Source organism: Mauremys reevesii, linkage group 1 (assembly GCF_016161935.1).
Source record: "Mauremys reevesii isolate NIE-2019 linkage group 1, ASM1616193v1, whole genome shotgun sequence".
Taxonomy (NCBI): Eukaryota; Metazoa; Chordata; order Testudines; family Geoemydidae; genus Mauremys; species Mauremys reevesii.
In genome coordinates, this window is record NC_052623.1 from 51,816,101 (window position 1) to 51,837,688 (window position 21,588).

The following is a 21,588-nucleotide window of genomic DNA, read 5'->3' on the forward strand; positions in this document are numbered from 1 at the left end:
TCACACTGTTCTTTACAAATTGTCAATTAACTCTTTGTTTAAAAACATAAGTCGACTCTCATGCATAAGAATTAGCAGGAATGGGTCCTAAATAATATATTTTTAAGAGTATTTTTAAAGCATTTTCCTCTGTGGAACTATTTAAAATTATGTTTTTACAAAAGCAAAGCATGCCAGAAAGCCAGTAGTTTCTTAATAAGCCAGAGGCCAATTATTAAACAGGAGTATCAGCCTAGCTTTCTAGAATGCTGAATAGCTTAAAAATACATATAAGTATGCCCCCAATTTATACACAAGCTTAAAAAAAAACAAAAAAAACATTGTTTAGTTTTTTTCCCCTTTGAATGTTCTTATTAAAAACGATGTTTCAATACCCTGAGTCTTTTTAAGAAAAGTGTCTATGAATCATAGAGCTCAGTGGTATTCTGTATGTTTATATTTCAGAGCTGTACATGATTAATCCTGTGCTTCATTTTATTATATTGTGTTCTCTTCTGCTACTGGGAACAGTAAATAAACAGGAAGTTGTAATAAGAGCCTCCTTTTTATTCACAGACCTTTTATTTCCTTCAAACTGATGGCTTTAAAAAAAAATCACAACTGTCCTGTACTCCAAGGACATATTAAATGAATCAGTTGGGAAAAACAACAAAACAAAACAAAACAAAAGGGTCTAAATAGAAACAAGGGAATTTAAGGGAATAGAAACAAGAAATATTTGTATGAAAAAATGCAGAATAGTAACATTATGATCCAAAGGTTTCAGAGTGTTAGTTTGTATCAGCAAAAAGAACGAGGAGTACTTGTGGCACCTTAGAGACTAATACATTTATTTGAGCATAAGCTTTCATGGGCTAAAACCCACTTCATCAGATGTATGCTGTGGAAAATACAGTAGGTATATAACACACACATGAAAAAATGGGTGTTGCCATACTAACTATAACAAGAGTAATCAATTAAGGTGGGCTATTATCAGGAGAGAAAAAAATGTTTGTAGTGATAACCAAATGGCCTATTTCCAACAGTTGACAAGAAGGTGTGAGTAACAGTAGGGGAAAAATGAGCATGTGGAAATAGTTTTTACTTTGTGTAATGACCCATCCACTCCCAGTCTTTATTCAAACCTAATTTAATGGTGTCAAGTTTGCAAATTAATTTAATTTAATTTAGTTAAGGGGTTAGGTCTCCTTAACTATGGTGTTCATATCCCCAAATTTGTCACCCACCTAAGCAATGTAGAAAGGTCAATCTAATTTTTAAGTGTAGACCAGGCCTTCCTTTCAGAACAGGTCAGCTGGGAAATGTAATGGTCCTAGGCCTCACTCAATTTTCACAATAGGACTTGTCTAGCTAGAAAAGGAGAAACCACATCTGCTACATTGATGGCCTTAGCTGCAAACACATTTTGCCAGCTATCATAGCATGTGTGGATGACGTCAGAGACTTTATTTTCCACGATATTAAAAAAAGAGGGAGAGAGTGTGCAATATCTCATCTTAGAATTTTTTCTCTTCCAGCTATCAAGAGATTCCTTAGTCTATCAAACTCCTTTAGAACTCCTTCTCTTCCTCTCAATTAAGGTACATTCTTAAAGATGCTCTGCAAATAATTGCACCCTCTTTTTCTTTATGATGGAGAGAGAGCCTGAAAAGGTTTTTTTCCCCCTTTTTTTTTAAAAGCATTAAAAATGTGTGATTGAGGACCTCAGTGAGGTCTTAGGACCATTTCTTGTGAGTTTATTACACAGTAATAAACAGTGACTAAAAATACCTTCTCTATTGCTCAACTTTTCATTATTTTAGCTCTTTGGGATGTCTCCATTTCACTAGCTCTCCAGTCTTCCATCTGAGACAGAGCCTGAATTTCTAATGTAAAAACAAGTGGACATTCGTATTCATTTTAAAGTGCAAGATTTTTATCCATCATAAAGATGCAAAAAGGAGAGCTTCTCCTTTGCAGGTCACTTTTAAGAGCAATCACTTCCACAAGATGAGTTTCTAAATTAGGTACTCTCTAAGCGGAACCCAGTGCTGTATGGCTCAATGGCACAAATTAGCTTTAAGAACAATCTGATCTTCATCCTTAAAGGAAAACCTATTTTCCTAGGAAATAATACTGCCCTCTTTTGCCTAAACCCATGGAATCAAAAGAAAAAATTGTGGCATCATTATCAGTAGCCATGAAAATGTATGTTAAGTGAACAAAATATTGTAAGTTTTCATTCGTTTGTACTTTGTTACTCAAATGTCGGAAGAAAGCCTGCACATGAAAATTATTTCATAATTTAAAATGGAATAGTTGTTATGGAATAACCATGTGTGGACACTCATTCTGAAATAAGAGTGCCTTTTACTAGTTTAGCTTGAAGTGGATTAAGACAATTTGGAAAAAGGCATTTTTATTCCAGAATAAGGGTACACACAGAGTTATTATGGAATAACTCATGTATAGACAAATTCTTAGTTGCCTATTTTCAGGTGGTGTACATCAACCCGCAGAGCAAAACATCCCCATGATACTTTTCCCTTTTAAGAGCATTTCCTTTGACAACTCTGAATATACATACACTCTTATCCATTATAGGAAAGAAATGTGGAGGGATGCCAAGAAGGGAAAGAATACAGCAAAAAGGAAAGAGTAAGTGGGGCTGTTTGAAAAACTATTAGATGAATGTCATGGTTTGTCAAATGATTAGTTCAGTATGTTTTTATTGTAGTATTTGACCAGCTGAAGAGCTGGTCAAATACTATTGGCAAATATTTGACAAATGCAGATGAAAATTCATTAACTAAATATATGCAATGTTTTTTGTATTTTGACATGCATTTTAAAATGTAATTAATGAAGGTATGTAGAAATAACGTTACAATACAATAAAATTTTTCTCCCTCTTTCATTTTCAGCATGCATGGCTATGGAGCAAGAGGTGGCACAGGTATTTGTATCCTAGGGTGACCAGATCGCAAGAGTGAATTATCAGGACACACTAGGCAAGCAGGAGCAGGGGGACACAGATGCACAGCCCTGACTGGAGCCAGAGGCACACTGGTCCGCCTGGCCGTGCGCTACCAGCGCCCCCTGGATCCACTATGCCCAGAGCCCCCCTACAATCCTTCCACCACAAATGCACATTGCTGTGTGCACACACCCTGCCCACATCCCCTGCCCACAGCCCCACAACTGCCCAGCACCCCACACAGACCCCTCTGACTCACTAGTTTCCCAATACACAGATTTCCCCCCTCCCTTCCCTTCCCCATAGCCTCACCACAACTACACAATGCCCCACAGACCCGCACTGCCCAGTGCCCTGACACACAGATCTCCCCCACTAGCACCCCAAAACACACAAACTTCCCCCACTGCCCAGCACCCTCCACACCTTCACAGCCCAGCGCCCCACACACACACTTCCCAGACACTCACTCCATCGCACCCTGCCCCCTTCCCTGGCTGCACTCACCAGCCCTGCTGGGAGGTCTCTGGCTCCTAGGGTGAGAGTGGCAAGGGGAGTCTCCAGACTCTCCACATGCTGCACACTCCACAAGCGCGAGCTCCATGGCTCCCATTGACCAGGAAAAGTGCCAATGGGAGCTGCTGGAGCTGGGTTTGCAGGCACCAGTGGGTGGTGGGGAAGGGGAGCTCTGCATGCTTAGAGCCAGAGGGACCTGCCAGGGGGTGAGGTGGGGAGTCCCAGTGGTGCTTACCTGGGGTGCTTCCCATTCCAGGAAGCATCCAGCAGGCTGGTCCCTCTGGATCGGGGGGGGGGGAGGGGCTTTCCGCCTGCTCCTGGCACCTGCAAGCCCCGCCCCTGCAGCACGCGGTGCTCCTGCCAGCAGGTGGGTGCCAGGAGCTACCCCAGGAAGCCGTGAGCAGCGCTGCCGCAGTTGCAGTCTGGACGGTCACCAATATTGGGACAAAGGGCGTCCCAACCAATGTAAGATCAGGACCCAGGACAAGTCCCCTAAAATCAGATGTCCTGATATTATCAGGACAGTCCCGGTCACCCTATTTTATCCTTGCTAGCAGGCTTAGCCCTCAGGATAGTAAGTGTTGGTAAACTGTTCAAGCTCTTTGTCCCCCACAACAACAAAAGTTTTAATTCTATTTTATATAAAGCTGTCTAGGTTCTCCTCCTGTTAGGGGTACTTTTAAAGTTCATAGAAATCTGGAATAGCAGTCAAAGAGAAAGCCAATTTGTGCACAGCCCCTACTTATGTTCTTGATGGGCTTGCTCTACTAATAAAAGCCATTAAAAAGGGTTCAGGCTCAGAGATGTTAGCATTGTCCTAATTATGCTGCAGAAACCTGGAATCATTTGAGACCCATTACCTCAAATTTCTAAAGGTTTGTCTACAATCAATTTTGCACTTTTAACTAAAATCAGTAGAAAAACTGATTTAGTTAAATTGGTGCAACCCTCTAGCTTGGACCTATGACTCTGTATTGGTGTAACTATTAATTATATATTTTGCTAAAATCAGTGCAAAAACAATGTGAATTCTCTAAAATTAGGTGGGGGGGGGGACTTCAGCTTGCCTCAAGATCTACGAGAAATCCAAAACTAACCAACAGTTATTACAAATGAGTCCATAATTTGAAATAAGATATTACTCCTTAGTCAATCTTCATGCAAAATCTTTCCCCTATCCTAAATACCAGATTCCATATGCCAGCAATGTCCTAGCCCAAAAGCAAGTTCTTATATAAAAGGTTAAAGCCTTTAGAACATGTATCCAGTTGTTTTGACACTAATAGATGGCTCTTATAGAGAACCATACAGTAGAACCTCAAGAGTTATGAACACCAGAGTTACAAACTGATCGGTCAACCACACATACTCATTTGGAATCAGAAATACATAATCAGGCAAGGGGAGGGGGGAATGCAAATACAGTACAATACTGTTAAATGCAAACTACTAAAAAATTAAAGCTGAGATTTGACAAGGTAAGGCAACTGCTTGCTTCATTTAAATTAAAAATGGTTAAAAGCAGCATTTTTCTTCTGCATAGCGTTTCAAAGCTGTATTAAGTCAATGTTCAGTTGTAAACTTTTGAAAGAACCACCATAATGTTTTGTTCAGTTACGAACATTTCAGGGTTACAACCAACCTCCATTCCTGAGGTGTTTGTAACTGATGTACTGTATCTAAATAGCTGCATCTCTCATTCTTTAGCAATCACAATCAGGAACTTTTACAGATCATATTAAGGCAAACGCAAAGATGTCAGCAATAACTTGCCTCAGAACAGTCCTGCAGCTAGATTGATTTATTGCTGCTGCAGAACCAGTTTCTAAGGCCTGGTCTACACTACGGGGGGGGGGGGGGGAAATGGGATGGGGTGTCGAACTAAGGTACACGAATAGCGTAGCTGAAGTCGAACTACCTTAGTTCAAATTTCCTACCTGTCCAGACGCCGCGGGATCGAACTCCGTGGCTCCCCCATCGACTCCGCCACCGCCGTTCGCGGTGGAGGAGTTCCGGAGTCGACAGGAGCGCGTTCGGAGTTCAAACTATCGCGTCTAAATTAGACGCGATAGTTCGAACTCTGAGAAGTCGAACTCGCCGGGTCGACCCAGCGGGTAAGTATGGACCTACGCTAAGTTTATAATCCCAACTCCCATCTCCTAGATATATATTTTATCTTAGGACAGTAATAGTTCTATATTGAGATATACAGTAACAAGAATGAAACTTTATATGTGGAAAGAAAAGATGCCTTTCAGCCTCAAAAACTATCTCACTGATTTTTTTTTAAATATACCTGCAACCAATATTCTTAAACCAAAGTTTTGCCTTTACACCACCCCACACACAAAGGCAGAATTTAGCCCTTTAGTATTTAAGAGAGATCCATTAAAGCTCCAGAGATCTAACTGTAGTTAGATTTTATGAAAATTTTACCTTTGGTTCTTGTTCTCAAGATAGCAGTTATAATTAGAGTTGGAAGGATTAATTTCCATATGTAAATGTCAAATTTCACTGTACATATGCAACCCAGTGAAAAATATTTCCATTCATATCAAAATTTACAGATAAACACTAAGAAAAGTGCTGCTTACTGTGTATGTTTTGACATTTTGAGAATGTGTTTTAATGGCTATAAGGCTTTAATTTTTTGAATCTCAACATCTACAGTCATTAAATTATTGTAACCTTCCAACTATTAAAATTAAATTGATAAAAGTAGAAAAATGCTTAAAAACAAACATTGCTATCCATCAAAATTATAAAAAATAATCAAATTCTTCCAAGCCTAATTATTACAGATCCCCCACCACTTACCTTCATACTTTGGGATGCTGGGGTTTTTTTCTTCCTGCATTTTCACCTCTACTGAAGACAAAGACACTGACAATTGTGGCAAGAGAACTACTGTCCTTTTCTGGCAAATAGACACTTACCACCCATTTTATGAGACAGAGTAATTACTCTGAGTTTTAGTTTTGTCAATCATGGATTTAGAACACATATCCCTTGTTTTGAGAACAAAAAATATCAAATCTATTTTCTCCAGCACGTCCAAGAGAAACAAAATCTACTGTATAAAAGGTTATTTCTAGTGAATTATGATTTAAGAGCAGTGTCTAATCACAAATATTTAAATAAGTTTATCTATCCTATATTTCCTGCTCTCCATGAAGAGATCTTTTGATTGGCACTCCTCTTTTGTTTGAGGCTGAAAGCAAATATGTAAATTTTTACAAGATACAAAAAAGCAAGTCAGTTAACTAAATATTTAAAACCTCTGCAATTATTAGTTTATTAGTATCATTCAGGATTCAGGTGTTCAGTATTTCTCCTGAAGTTATACATAAACAAATGCAAATTGAAATAAGAATCTGAAAGTCAAAATTGTATAACAAAACAATACTCCATCACAAAAGCGTGTAAAATTACAATGCTATTTTTAAACACTGGCACTTGAGAACCATAATTTTATAACCACAAAATTGCCAAATTGTCCCCAAACTGGTAAGCAGGTATATGTGAAAATAGTTACAGTTGCCAGCACTTGAAGTTTTACTGAATATGCAAAAAACTTAGCTTTGGTTTTGGAAGAGAATTATATTTGATCAAATTAGACATTGTTGGTATATCATAGTTAAACATTTCACTTTTTAAATGCAAAAATTTAATAAAATGTACTTTTCCATACAACTATATTTAACTTATAAATGGGCAAACATGAAGAGTGCGGTATAAAACCTAACAGGAAAAATACATCTTATCTCATTTTAGTTTGAGACAATATACAACTTTGTTTAAAGGGCTAAAACTAGAATTTTAAGATCAAAAATATGAATTTACACAGATTTAACAAATAATGGTACCATTTATAAAAATGTTGGAAAGTAAATTCCTTTCTTGTGGGCTATTTACTACCAGGAGCGTTTCATGGTATAAAGTCCATAGCCGTCACTATGTTGTCACAAAAAAAAAAAAAAAGTAATATGGTACTTTTATCATTTTTATCATCATACATTTTAGGGGCATGTTTCTCTCTTAAAAGTGCCCAGAGATTTACAAATACAACTTCCATTACATAGTAATGGAGTCACATGTAAATTCCCCACACACCATGATGAGAGTACCCTTCCTACTGGTCCTTCTAGGACAACATTTTAGAGGGTTTTTTTCTGAAGTATTCCATACTGTAAAATTGAATTCAATACTTCTCAACTCTCCAAGACTGGTAAACTTACGCAACTCAATATTACATTTCACAAAATCCAAGCAAATATCAGTTGGATAAGATTTTGTTTGTTTCCAGTTACAGAAGAAAATTCTGTTTTGTCATATGCCTGTATATTTCTTTGCCTACCCTATCATGATTTTGAAGGGTATGCAGATCAAAGCTTTGTTTATCAGCTGGTTATATGAAAAGATGAAAACTGTAATAATCACGTGATCCCAAATGGGCATACAATAAAGCAAAGAGGAGTTCCCCTCAAAAAAGAAAAATTATGATCTTTCAAGGGCACCTATTAAAAGGACAACAATACTAAAAAAAATTGTATTTACTCAGAAGCATTCAGAATGTCAACAAAAACAGCTGCAACTTTTTCTTTTTCTTTGCAATTACAGAGTGGTATTCAGTTAACAGAACAACAATTATTTTTATGATGCATCAGAGACAACTGAAGATGAAAAATGAACTACATCCCCATATATAACTAATTTGTGCTGTGCACCAACAAGAACCTGCTTTAAAACTTCCATGCCAATTTACAACCCCCACACTGTACCAGGCAAGTTTAGTGGCCACTGAAATACCACTAAGGACAGGGCTATCTAAAGACACGTTCGGTAGTGTGTTAACTATACAAAAAAAGAGACACTGTACAGTTTAAAAACAAATCTTACACAGCCTTACATTTCAAATTTTTTTTTTCTTTAAAAGGAGTGAGTTGTGTACAGGGGGTTTAAATGCTTTATAGACAAGAAATTGCTCTAGAAGAGACTTATTCATCATCATCTTCATCCTCCTCGTCATCTTCCTCATCATCTTCATCCTCATCGTCATCTTCCTCATCATCTTCATCCTCTTCCTCCTCCTTCTTTTTCTTGCTCTTCTCAGCCTTGGCAACTACCTTTTTTCCTACATCAGGCTTTCCTTTAGCCCGGTATGCAGCAATATCCTTGACAAGAGAAGTGGGAAAAGGATCTCTTAAAGAGATTTAACCAGAGAAGAGCTCTGCCTAAATGTTATTTGAAAGTTTAGAATTTGCAGATATGCTGTAACCACTGAGATATCTACATCTTCACACATACAAAATATTATAAAATTATAATTAGCCATCCACAACACATCAGAATGACATGGTCTAATATTAGCAATGTTATGCCTCAGTAAAATGCAATTATATGGCATTCTGCTTAACTGAAGTTTATTAAACAAAAAAGGTACAAGAACTTTGAAGAGTAGACAGTGCCACCTTCTGTGTGCAGTAAATGTATTCTATAGGCTTACACTGCATAAAACTCAAAATTCATACTTTTTCAAAACTTCAATCATAAAATGAAGCTAGATGATTGCCAATAGAATATCAAGTCATAAAAATCAGTTTGACCCCTGGCTTTATAAAAAAAAAATTAGGAGTATAGAATATAATTTATCCTAGCATATATTAAACCTATGACTGGGCAACACCTTTACGCAGACGGCCTAAATCTTGATGTTCCTCCCATACAGTATTCTTTAAACTGCTCCCTTTGCAGTTCTTTCGGTATCTCTTAAAATTAGTAATTTATTTCAGAAGTGGCATTCGCTAACTAATATTAATGGTCTAAGTGAAATATTTACCAACTCAGATTTTCAGAACTCAGACATTAGTTTGCTCTAGAAGGAAACTTTACACAGATCAAATCCCAAGCATATGTGCAAGTTTTGCTGACAAATTTGGGTGATATCAGTAAAGGGAGAAACAGCTGCAAGTAAAAGTTAGTGGCTTCAGATCCCTCCCTTCCCCCCATATTTAAAATAGCCCTAAACTACAATGCTTCAGTCAATTTATAATTTAAACTACTGGGGAAAGTTCACTTGCAGTTCTGAATTTACTCTTTGTTTAAATCATACCAAAAATGTAGATTTATATGTGAATAATTAACATACTAAAGAGCAAATTATGCCCTATGTTGCACTCAAAGGGCTAACACAGGAAGTTTTCTAACCCACGGTGTATCTGCAGGGCATGATTCCTACCTAGTGCTAGAAGCCCCCACTCCTTAACTGGTTTTACAGTAAAGAGACACTATTGATCAGGATTTCAGCATACATGCTAAAGTGTGCAATACACAACAGCCAGGGATGTATACTATTCCTTTGTAAAGGAGAATTGGTATGTATCCCATCATACATCTCTCTCTCCCTTAGCTATCTTGTCCTGGGATGGGAATATGGAAATCAAAATGTCATTGCCACTGCTCCATAGCCCCAATACTCAAATAGAGTTCCTATCACTGAAGTAGCCTTAATGATACAAGAAAACAAGTTAATAGATTGACAATGGCGTCCTAACATGCATTAATAGCTATGTTATTTGTTTGAAGGAAATTAACACAAAGTGGGTGCAACAGAATACACGCCTAATACAAACATCTTGTCCTCTAATATTTAACCCTTTAGGTATAAAGTAAACTAAAAATTGTTCTTTAAGATAATTAATATGAACATATGCTATGACTATTTCTTCAACAGTATGTGGCAAACAAATTTAAAGAGGACATTTTTCCTTATTGGCATTACTTAATACTGCAAACTGGTTGCAGAAATCAGCTGCTGCTATGAACCATTACTTTTATTATTCAAAACAGATACGATATGTACTAAAATATCAAAAGATAAGATCTGAAGTATGATGAAAGAAAGTGTCATAATCCTCACAAGGACATGCTATTAGAGGCACTCTCGCTAGATGCTAAGGTAATCTGACATTTTCATAATTTTATTTGTGACGTACAATGTCAGAGTACTCTAGAAGAATTTTCTTTTTAAAAACCAAGTCAATCACTTAGTCCTTTGATACACACAACTCACTAATTTATGCACATGGAGATTATTATTTTGCCAAAAAAAAAGAGGGGGGGGTGATAGCTCAGTGGTTTGAGCCTTGGCCTACTAAACCCGGTGTTGTGAGCTCAATCCTTGAGGGGGCCACTTAGGGATCTGGGGCAAAAATCAGTACTTGGTCCTGCTAATGAAGGCAGGGGGCTGGACTCAATGACCTTTCAGGGTCCCTTGCAGTTCTATGGAGATAAATAAATGGAGATATACCTATTTACTTACAATTATTTAATCATTCAAATTTGAATTGAACAGGGAAGAACCCTTGGCTCACACTGAATCCTATTATTTACCTTTTCATACTTCTCCTTCAGTTTAGCAGCCTTCTTTTCATAGGGCTGTTTATCATCAGCAGCAGTGTTATTCCACATCTCTCCTAGTTTCTTTGCAACATCTCCAATGGACAGACCAGGATGGTCTCCTTTGATTTTCGGACGAAATTCAGCGCAGAATAAGAAAAAAGCTGAACTGAAAAGAAAAATCGTAATTTTAAGTATCAAGGTTAAACTATTGTACTAGACATAGCAAGTTTTGAGACCTTCACTACATGATACAGTAATACTATGTTAAAGCACACTAGGGAACATTTAGTGTGCACCAGCACTGTCTACACTGACCAATTAATGTGCGACACATTAGTGCGCTTTAGAAATCACACTCACATGTTGTGCATAACCCCACCAAGTTTCTCTGATTTTAACAGTTCTGAGAACATGGACCATACAAACTGTTTCACGGGAAATATTACAATAATCTCGTGATTACTGTAGAAGGATTTCCAGATGTCAGTACCAGCCACACTCTTAGTTTATCTTTTAGGGTTTGCTCCATTTTAAAAATGAAAAGATTTAGCACCATACAAGCTTGGTATCATGATAATTTCACATTTATCTTTCAGTGGTATGGCCTATTTTAAGGAAAAAGGCTCAATTCTCCAAACTGTTTCATGTACGCAGGTCCCTGTGCCGGTTCAGAGCCCCACTGACTTCAAAGAGACTCTGTGTGGACATTGTTCTGCATTTGCCAGAATGGTTCCAGGACTGGGGCCTAATATTCTACCACTGTTTTAAACTAGAGTTATTTCGTCTGGCTGCTAGCAAAATTCTGTTAATAAAAAACGGTCAACATTGATCATAACAGAATGGGTTTATTTTTTTAAAGATAATCTATTCCAACAATTCTATGTCATGTTCCAAGTAAACAATAATTGAAATGGACCAGATTTATAGATTCATAGATTCTAAGGCCAGAAGGGGATCATTATGATCATCTAGTCTGATATCCTGTAGATCAGAGGTATAGAACTTCTCCAAAATAATTCCTTGAGCATGTTTTTTAGAAAAATATCCAATCTGGGGTTAAAAATGGTCAGTGATGGAGAATCCACCACAATCCTTGGCAAATTGTTGCAATGGTTATTTACACTCACTGTTAAAAATGTACATTTTATTTCCAGCCTGATCTGATCTTTTTATAATGTGGTATTTGTAACACTAAATCCAACTGATTTTTAAATGTGGTTACTGGCAGCACTACATTTGGAAATTGTGTACTCTTCTATACTTCAAATCCTCTAACTTGGATTTTTAAAAGACCATTTTATGTATACATTTCAATGCAATGCTCTTGTAGAAGATACACTAACTGGAAATCTACTTACGGAGGTCTCTTCGGTGCATTAGGATCCTTGAACTTCTTTTTTGTTTCCCCTTTGGGTGGTATATAACTTTTCATTTCTCTTTCATAACGAACCTTGTCAGCCTTTGCCAGATCTTCAAACTTTCCTTTTTCCTTAACAGACATAGTCTATAAAACAATAAATAGGGATCAGTGCATGATTTAAAAGTGCATCCGATCCCATTCCAAACTGTAGCGGGAGTAACATTAAAGGCAGGAAATGCATTCACCGGTATTTGAACAAAGTAAGTAAATATAATTACTTTAGATGAATATCAATTCAGTCTTAAACTATGCTGTAATTCTGTAAATTAACACTTTTTTTTTTTTGGTTTATCTTACCTTCCACCGTTCTGAACATTTTTTTGAGAACTCTGAAAAGTTCACTGAAGCATCTGGGTGCTTCTTCTTGTGCTCCTCCCGGCAAGTTTGCACAAAGAAGGCATATGAAGACATTTTACCTCTTGGCTTCTTAGGATCACCTTTGCCCATTTTTGCTGATTTTCTGTAACACAGAAGAAAAACAAACTTTTAAAACTATTTTTTGACTCCAACAAAATCATACAAAGTTGAGAAGAATGAGTTTGTTGACTAAGATCTATAAAAGTTCTTAACTTTTATGAGAGGACTTCTCAGATTATATACAAACTACAGCCCTCTCCTAGAAAACTATATGTAACTTGCAAAAAAAGGACTGCTATTACAGGTTGGGGTTTTTTTTTTTATTTTTTAACATCACCTGGTCAATACAAACAACCTCATCTTCAAGACATTTGGCTATTATCAAAAAAGTCTTCCTGTTATATTTAGAGTCATCAGCAATCAAGTATTGTCATTAGTCTCAAGGGAAGTTGCTCCCCTCAGCTAATGAAGGGCTAGAAAGGCTTAAACGGAGAAATTATTGTGGGGCAGGGGGAAATATTACAGTATCCTATCCTGATCAGCTTGTTGGGAAAAAAAAGAGTAAATATTTTATAACCCACTTTCAAAATGCTGTACAAATATAACTTTGCATGAAAAAAGTACAGAAAGAATATGCCAAGTTACTTTCCACTTTAATTATACTGCAAAAATCTGTTCTCCCTACAATGTGCAGCTAGAAACAGTGGAATTAAATACAGCACTGAAACATGTTATGTTCCAACCAATGGCTTTAAAAGCATGACACTTATATATGACATATGTAAGATTGTGCTCATTGAGCAGACATCCCCATATCTTTTAAAGGGTACACGGGATGGAAAAATATCTTTGCACCACATTCACACACAAGGTAGATAATTTCTCCATAAGTCTGGGAAAAAACATCTCCAGCCCACTGCGGCATAAACTTTGCTCTTCCAGAGAGGAGTGAAACAAGTGGGTGGTGTGTGCATGTATTGCCACAGAAGCAGCGTTTCCGATCGGTTTGGCGTATGGACAAACAGATTTCTGCTCTGTGACTAAACACATCCGGTTTGAAGTTTCCATTGAGTAAACAAGACTGTAGAACCAGGAGCCATTCCCGCCAGCAATGGAGATGCTTCCAGAGCAACCCTTTCACTCAAGGATAGTTTACCGACAGCTGGGTGGGATGAGGGGGTTCACTTGTTCCTTTTCATAGAAAGGAAGTGGGAGGAAAATAAAGAAAAAATGAAACAGGGGAATTCATATTCCACAGCACATTTTATTAACACTGTAAATGTCTTTTCACCTTAAACACCCCAATTAAAACCCTGCAACTATCATATTAACTTGCATTTAAAAGCCATCTTCCAGCTATCTTGAACATTAGGAGGCAGAGGAAAACTTAAGACCCCTTAAAAAAAAATTTTTTTTAAATGCTGCAAAAGAAGGGGGCAAAATCAGAGAAAGGGCACAGTAGATGGTGTATGTGTTTGCATCAAAAATGTTCCAGCTGTATGCATTCTGGAAAGACATGAGGCAGTAACTTTAGAGGAGGGGGAGATTAATGTATTTTATTAAATCTGAAGGCACAGTTGTGGCTTCCCTTGTATAACCAATTCCCACGCCCAAGAATTAAACACAATTTTTTTTTAATTGTGTTGTGCGCCGCTGTTGCTGGGGGGAACCCTGCGTTTATTAATCATGTCTTCGTGTAAAGCGTACAGAGGCGACTGCAGGATCTAAACTAAGCCCACGGCTGGCGCTGCGACGAGCTCTCAGGCTAAGACACCCTCACTGCAAAGCCTGCGCCCCTCTGTCGTGTCTAACGGGGAGCGCGTGTCTGATCAGTCTCTAGGCAGAGCTGCGGCGGGTCCCGCTCCCGTGCGCGCTGGGAGAAGGTTTGCAGTGGCGCAGGCTGCTCCCCGGGAAGGGCAGCAGCGGCAGCGCTATTCCTCCCATTTTGTGCGAACGGCCTGACGATGAGAGAAAGTCCCCTTGAAATGTGCGCGGGGGCAGCTCGGGTGCGGCCGCGCTTTAGGCAGGGCCCCCGGCTCCCAGTCTACCTACGGCAGCGGCGCGGGCCCCGCCGCTCCCGCCAGCTCCGAGCGCGGCGGCCTCCCGGAATGGCCGCTGCCGCGCAGAGAACATGGCTCCTTCCTGCCTCCCTTTGTGTGCGCGCCCGGCGCACGCTCAGCCATGACAGCGGTGGGGGAGGGGGGCGGCGCGCTTCCAAGCGCGGCCCGAGCCCCCGGCGAGCGGGCCGGGTCCGGCCGCAGCCCCCAGGCGCCCCGCACACGGCGGGCGGCCACTCGCCCCGGATGGGAAAGCCCCGCCGCGGCCTGGGCGGAGGGAGACAAGGCGGCTGGAAAAAGTTCCTCCGAACTGCGCCCCCGCCCTCCGTCCCTCCCGCGCCTCGCGCCCTCCGCACGGCGCTCGTCAGCCATGTTCCAGCGAGCGCAGCTCCGGCTCGCCCGCCGCGACGCGGCCCCGCGCCCCGGCCGCAGCCCCGCCGGGGAGCGCCCGGCCTCCCGGCCCTGCGGCGATAGTTGCCGCAGGGCGGCAGGAGCAGCGAGGCGCCGCCCGCGCCGCCCCCCCCCGTTCCCAAGACCGAGCACGACGGGGAGGGTTTCCCTTCCCACTTCACGAGCTCGCCCGCTTCCCCCCGGCCGGCCGCCCGGCTCCCGCCCCGCCCGCGGGCCCCGCCGCCCGCCAACAGCCTGCCTCAGACGCAGCCTTTGTGTGGCCGGGGCAGAGCGAGCGAGCGCTGCGCTGGCGCCGGAGCGCGCAGCCCGGCCGCCCGCCCGGCCCGGGATACTCACCGCCTCCCTCGCTCGCACACTCACTCGGTCACTCAGCAGCGAGCTACAGGCGCTGAGACACTTGCCCGGCTGCTCGCGCTGGCCCCCAGTACTGCCTGGTCTCGCTGTAGCCCAATGCACCGCAATGGCTGAGAGCGGGATCGATACGCAGCCTCCTCACGCTCTCAGCGCTGGTAACATTACTCTCAACACAGCCCCGCTCCTATTGGCGGCCGCCAAGCCAGCGGCCAATCTAATTGGTGGAGCCCCTTCCATTGTCCTGACCAGAGGACGCCACGGATTGGCCGCGGAGCCGTACACGTCACTGAGGATTGAAAGGGCGCGCAAATATAAAAGTGAGTGGAGGGGAGATTGGCTGAAGCGGGATGTACAGCTCGGAGAGACTTAGTGCAGTGCTGCTGTGCATGAGGAGAACAGCTCATAGGCAACCATGCACTCCCAGCCTAGCCAAAGAGCGCCTCGCTCCCCCAACCGCACAGCCACTTCTATCTCCCCAAAGAGCACCCAGAGGCCTGCTTTGAGAACCCTTTCCCCACACACCCTACCCCCCAGGCTCCTGCTGCTACAAGGCAAGGGGACAGCAGGCCATTTTGTTACACCAGTGGCAAATACTGACCCTTAGTAAATGGTGCATGTTGCTGAGACAGATGCTCCCAGAGCATCATAATACAGCCACCACACATTTCTGTGGTGCCTTCTATCTAAGATATCAGCACACTCTACACACTATGAATTACTATATGATAAATAACACCATTTTACAGATGAGGAAAGTGAGGCACAGAGACATTAGATATCAAGCCGTGGCAGGTCTCTAGGAATCAAATCCACGTCTCCTGCCTCCCCACACACCCTATTTAAACCTCTAGGTCACACTTCCCCATGTAGTAATGTCTATAGAGTAGTCCAATCTAAAAACACATTATATGCCATGTATGTTTTTACCTATATGGATTACTTTATCTGACATAGCTATATTTCAGGCACAAAGCATGATCTATTCTACAACTTAAAAGTCAAGAGTAGGAGGCAGTAGATCTGGGTTCTATTTACAGTTTTGCAACAGACTTCCTGAGGGCTAGTCCACACTGGGAATTTACATCAGCATATGTACGTCTCTCAAGGGTGTGAAAAATCCACAACCCTGAGAGATGTAGCTATCCTGACCTAGCCCCCAGCGTAGACAATGATAGGTCGACAGAAGAATTCCATTGGAGGTCTCTTGTTGTAATAAAGCTGTAAATAGAACCAAGATCTACTGCTCTACCTCTGCCTCTCAGGGAGATGGCTTGCCTATGCCAAAAGGAGAAGCCTTCCCTTTGGCATGGGCAGCAAGCAACTACACTGAAGCACTACAACGGTGCATAGGCAGCAATGCAGGTGTGCTGCTATACCATTTTAAGTGTAGACATACCCTAGTGACTTTGGACCAAAATCCTTAGTCCAATATTTTCAAAGAACTGTCCACTGATTTTGGGTGCCTCAGATGACTTCAATTAGATCTGTGGGTGCGCCATATTTCTAAAAATTAGGCTCCATACATCAATTTGGGCAGAAGCTGAGGCATCCAAAATTAATGAATGCTTGAAAATCTGGGCCTTAACTTTTCTAGGCTTGAATCACCCTGGTTTCCCTGCAACTTGTGTAGTCATTTACACCAGTGCAAAGTGGGTGTAAAAGGCTACCAAATCAAAATAATAACCTTTAGCATCTACTTTGCATGGGTGTAGGTGACTATACCAGGTTCAGGTTAATGATAAGTAAGATAGAAAAAACAACTCCCTCCCTCATAGGGATGTTAGAAGTTTTTTTATCATTTGTAAAACACTGAGATTCCAGAAAGCTACACAAGTGTGCAAAGAATAATTTGTTCTTACCTGTTAATTTATTTTCTCTAATAACAGGGCTAGCAGTCCTTACTATTAGGTGATCCATACAGTCTTCAGAGTTTGGAAGCAGTCTAAAAGATGGAAGGAGGACAAATCTCTAAGTAGCTCCATTCCCAGAACATATGGCCATATGAACACTTCCAAAGCGCTACAGTTAGAAAAAGTGAACATCCAAGCATGACAACTAACTAGATATTCAAAGTTAACTATTTACATGTGATCACTCCTGCACAAGAATAATATGAATGAAAGAAGATAGGTGAAATACCAGTGATCAGCTAGGTAAAGTATACATTCTGTTAAATTTAGAATTATAAATGGACCAAAATAAAGGGGGTGGTTGAATTTTCTAGCCATATCATATCACCAGACAAATACATTAATACATATACATTAATACTACTGTATTAAATCATACAAGAGGAGGTCCAAAGTTTTTCAGTACAGGATATAAGCACTAATCTTATAGAATGAATTGCAATACTTTCCAGAGGAGGAATATCCTTAGCAGTATACCAGCTTTGATCCAATTTGCTATAGCAGACTTTGAGGCTTGGTTCCCCCTCTTCTTCATGGATGATGGATCACAAATATTGCAGTATATTTCCTCACTAGCGTGTTTCTCTTCAGATAAATCCAGATTGCTTTCTTGAGGTGTTTTTACAATCAATATCCCTTTCTGCTTCACAGAAGAAGTGAATGGCTTCTTAGTTAAGAGACTGGTTGCAGGTACTCTCCTCCTTGTTTAAGGTATGTTACACTATTGTCTAACCTCACAAGGAGATATATTTCCTTGATATATTTTCAAAGGTACTGAAGGGCAAAGCTTATTGCTCAAAGCTCCAAGAAATCTACACTGGGGTTTCTTCTCTGCATCATCCAAACTCCCTGGATTTTAATTTTTCCAACTATGAGCTCTCCATCCCTGCAAGTTCAGATCTCTCATTAAAGTTTCACTATGTGGCTGAAGAAAGGAAGGGCCCTGGAGAACATGGTCCCTCATTCTGCATGATCAGAAAGCAGATCTCATAATCTTAAACCTTGTTTAAATCTAAACCTGTCTTCTTTCAGAATATATTGGTGTTGAGTTAGGGCCCTGCTGAAGATGAGACTGTTTTTATCTTAAACTGGTGATAAATAAAGCTACATGCTCTCTGATTATCATATTTGATGTCTTCTGAATTGTTTCTTCCCTGGTTGGTGCCTCTTTCAGAATGTGTTCTGTGAGAGGGCAAAAGAATTTCCTTTCTAAGTCCTCCATCACAATTATTAAACGTTTATAAATATATTTGGGGCTGTGCAGAGGGCAGTGGCCCTTTGTAATTGTTGTTCTGGTAGAAAAACCTGAGTACCTTTTGGTGAGAAGGATGGATGGGCTCATGTTGGCAGGCAACTGTATTACAATCAAAATTCTTCTGAGAAATCATTGGCAAAATGGAAGTGAATGTTCCCTCCTGAAGGGAGTCTTCTTTCTGCATCTGTTGAAGAGCTTAAGGTCTGGTATTGCCTTTGGTATTCCATTCACCCTTTACTTCCAAAAACAGAGTACACAACTGTGAAGGGACTACTCCTCTGGCCCTCTGTGTAGAAGGTGGTGTCTGTGGTCATACTGAACTTCTTCAAATTGTCTTTGAGAACTGGGGAGAAATAAAGGAAGTGGAAAGGCATTTACAAACTTTATTCTTAAGATGACTGTCAGTGGTAATCTAGAGCCAATGTTTTAGAAAAGAGAAAATATATCCTTTGTGATATGACAGTAGAAAGGTATTGATACTCTACACCATGTGGAGGTTCTGATTGTTTCGGAAACTCTTTGTAAAAGTAAGTTTTCTTTCATCACCTCTGGTATTTCTATTCCAGGTTCTGTATACATCTCCACAGTCCAATAACTTTCTGAGCTGTCCTTGTGTATAGGAATATGAGGAACTTATTAGCCAATTGATAAGAACATAAGAATGCCATACTTGGTCAGATCAATGGTCCATTTAGCCCAGTATCCTGTCTTCCAACAGTGGCCAATGCCAGGTGCTTCAGAGGGCATGAACAGAACAGGTAAACATCAAATGATCCATCCCCTGTCGCCCATTCCCAGCTTCTGGCAAACAGAGGCTATGGACACTTGAGAGCATAGTTTTGCACCCCTGCCCATCCTGGCTAATAGTCATCGATGGACCTATCTTTCATGAACTTATCTAGTTGTTTTTTGACCCCTGTTATAGCCTTGGCCTTCACAACATCCTCTGGCAAAGAGTTCCACAGGTTGACTATGTATTGTGTGAAGAAATACTTCCTTTTGTTTGTTTTAAACCTGCTACCTGTTTATTTCATTTGGTGACCCCTAGTTCTTGTGTTATAGGAAGGAGTAAATAACACTTCCTTATTTACTTTCTCCACACTAGTCATGACTTATAGACCTCTATCATATCCCCCCTTAGTCGTCTCTTTTCCAAGCTGAAAAGTCCCAGTCTTATTAATCTCTCCTCATACGGCAGCCGTTCCATAGCCCTTATAATTTTTGTTGCCCTTTTCTGTACCTTTTCCAATTTCAATATATCTTTCTTGAGATGGCGAGACCAGACCTGCATGCCATATTCAAGATGTGGGAGTACCATGGATTTATATAGAGGCAATATGATACGTTCTGTCTTATCATCTATCCCTTTCCTTATGATTCCCAACATTATCTTAGCTTTTTTGACTGCCACTGCAAATTGAGTAGATGTTTTCAGAGACCTATTCACAATGATTCCAAGATCTCTTTCTTCACTGGTAACAGCTAATTGGGCCCAATTATTTTACATGCAGAGATGAGATTATGTTTTCCAATGTACATTACTTTGCATTTATCAACATTGAATTTCATCTGCCATTTTGTTGCCCAGTCACCCAGTTTTGTGAGATCCCTGTGTAATTCTTCACAGTCTGCTTTGGACTTAACTATCTTGAGAAGTTTTGTATCATTGCAAATTTTGCTACCTCACTGTTTACCCCTTTTTCCAGATCATTTATGAATAGGTTGAACAGCACTGGGCCCAGTACAGATCCCTGGAGGATACTGCTGTTTAACTCTCTCCATTCTGAAAACTGATCATTTATTTCTACCCTTTGTTTCCTATCTTTTGACCAGTTACTGATCCATGAGAGGACCGTCCCTCTTACCCCATGACAGCTTACTTTACTTGAGAGCCTTTGGTGAGGGACCTAGTCACAGGCTTTCTGAAAATCTAATTACACTATATCCACTGGATCCCCCTTGTCCACATGTTTGTTGACCCCCTCAAAGAATTCTAATATTTGTTCCTAATATTCCTAAAGATAGAAGTAATGTGTTTTTTCTCCTCTTTAGGTGGTGCCACATCCCTTTTTTAATGCCTCACAAAAAAAAAAAAAAACCCAACCACTTCTCCTACAAACGTTATTGAAGTCAAAATCTGGTTTGAAAGAGAGTCTACATGAAAGATACATCCATTAGGGTCACCTGTTCAGTACATTGGATAACAGGAACTTACCAAAAAATTCATAACTAAGGCTACATAAAGCATGATCCACCTGAAGCCTCATCCAAACAGACTTTGTTAATAGACTAATTTTTCATCCTAAACAAGACTTATCTTAGCCCCCGTTATAATTACTCTAGCATAACAGGTGGATGTCTACAGAGAAGCTTCAGTGTTCCTATTTGAGGATACTTCTGTCTTGAAAACCATGGATTCTTTCGGGAAATAGTCTCTCAGATGGGACTGTTGTGTTGTTAACAAAGAATGAGACTGCTTTATCTAATGTAGGCCTCACCAGCATACATATAACAAAATCAGAATAAAAAAGATTCCTGTTTGGAACTAGAAGGAAAATAGAGGTTTTAAAAGCTCAGCTTGCTCTTCTTGAATTTTTACAATATCTAACATCTTTTTAACTATTTGCTCAAGGGACACAGGTGGAAAAGTTTGTCAGTGGTACAGGTACAACCTCCTTCTTTTCCAGAACACAATTTGTTTCCTTCTCCAAGGAAGATGAGCTAGACTATTAAACTTATTTTCTTTTAAAATGCCTGTTTGTCTTCCCTTTTACCTGTCTTTGGAGTGCGTGAGGGGAATTGAAATAAAGAGAACACTCAGAAGTCAAGACTGTCTTTCTAGACTATTTAGAGTGAATGAGTAGTGACAGGGTAGTTCTGCCTAGATTGGAATCCTATGGTTGTCAATGAACCTGAGACAGAGTTGGCTGCAGGATGAATACCTTGGT

The 21,588-nt window shown here is 40.4% G+C and overlaps 1 protein-coding gene and 2 long non-coding RNA genes across 5 annotated transcripts; 2 read left to right on the forward strand and 1 right to left on the reverse strand.

Moving 5' to 3' along the window:
* The first annotated feature begins 1,520 nt into the window (after positions 1–1,520).
* Positions 1,521–11,661, forward strand: LOC120404906. Its single transcript, XR_005598245.1, has 4 exons — positions 1,521–1,583; positions 2,587–2,640; positions 2,907–2,938; positions 11,531–11,661. It is a non-coding gene; the product is annotated as an uncharacterized LOC120404906 (long non-coding RNA).
* Positions 6,744–15,620, reverse strand: HMGB1 (high mobility group box 1). Of its 3 annotated transcripts, none has more exons than XM_039537942.1 (5): positions 15,482–15,620; positions 12,594–12,756; positions 12,235–12,380; positions 10,868–11,042; positions 6,744–8,649 (listed from the first exon to the last, which is right to left on the reverse strand). In XM_039537942.1, exons 2-5 carry the CDS (start codon positions 12,741–12,743, stop codon positions 8,473–8,475), a joined length of 648 nt encoding a protein of 215 aa, XP_039393876.1. In that variant the 5' UTR covers positions 12,744–12,756; positions 15,482–15,620; the 3' UTR covers positions 6,744–8,472. The 3 variants fall into 3 exon arrangements, with proteins under 3 accessions (XP_039393876.1, XP_039393871.1, XP_039393863.1); XM_039537937.1 differs by having other exon boundaries at positions 15,458–15,615; XM_039537929.1 differs by lacking the exon at positions 15,482–15,620 and adding an exon at positions 14,706–14,836.
* Positions 15,621–15,677: 57 nt separating this feature from the next.
* LOC120404895 lies at positions 15,678–21,343 on the forward strand. The gene is made up of 3 exons (XR_005598239.1): positions 15,678–15,792; positions 17,362–17,628; positions 20,693–21,343. It is a non-coding gene; the product is annotated as an uncharacterized LOC120404895 (long non-coding RNA).
* The last annotated feature ends 245 nt before the right edge of the window (positions 21,344–21,588 follow it).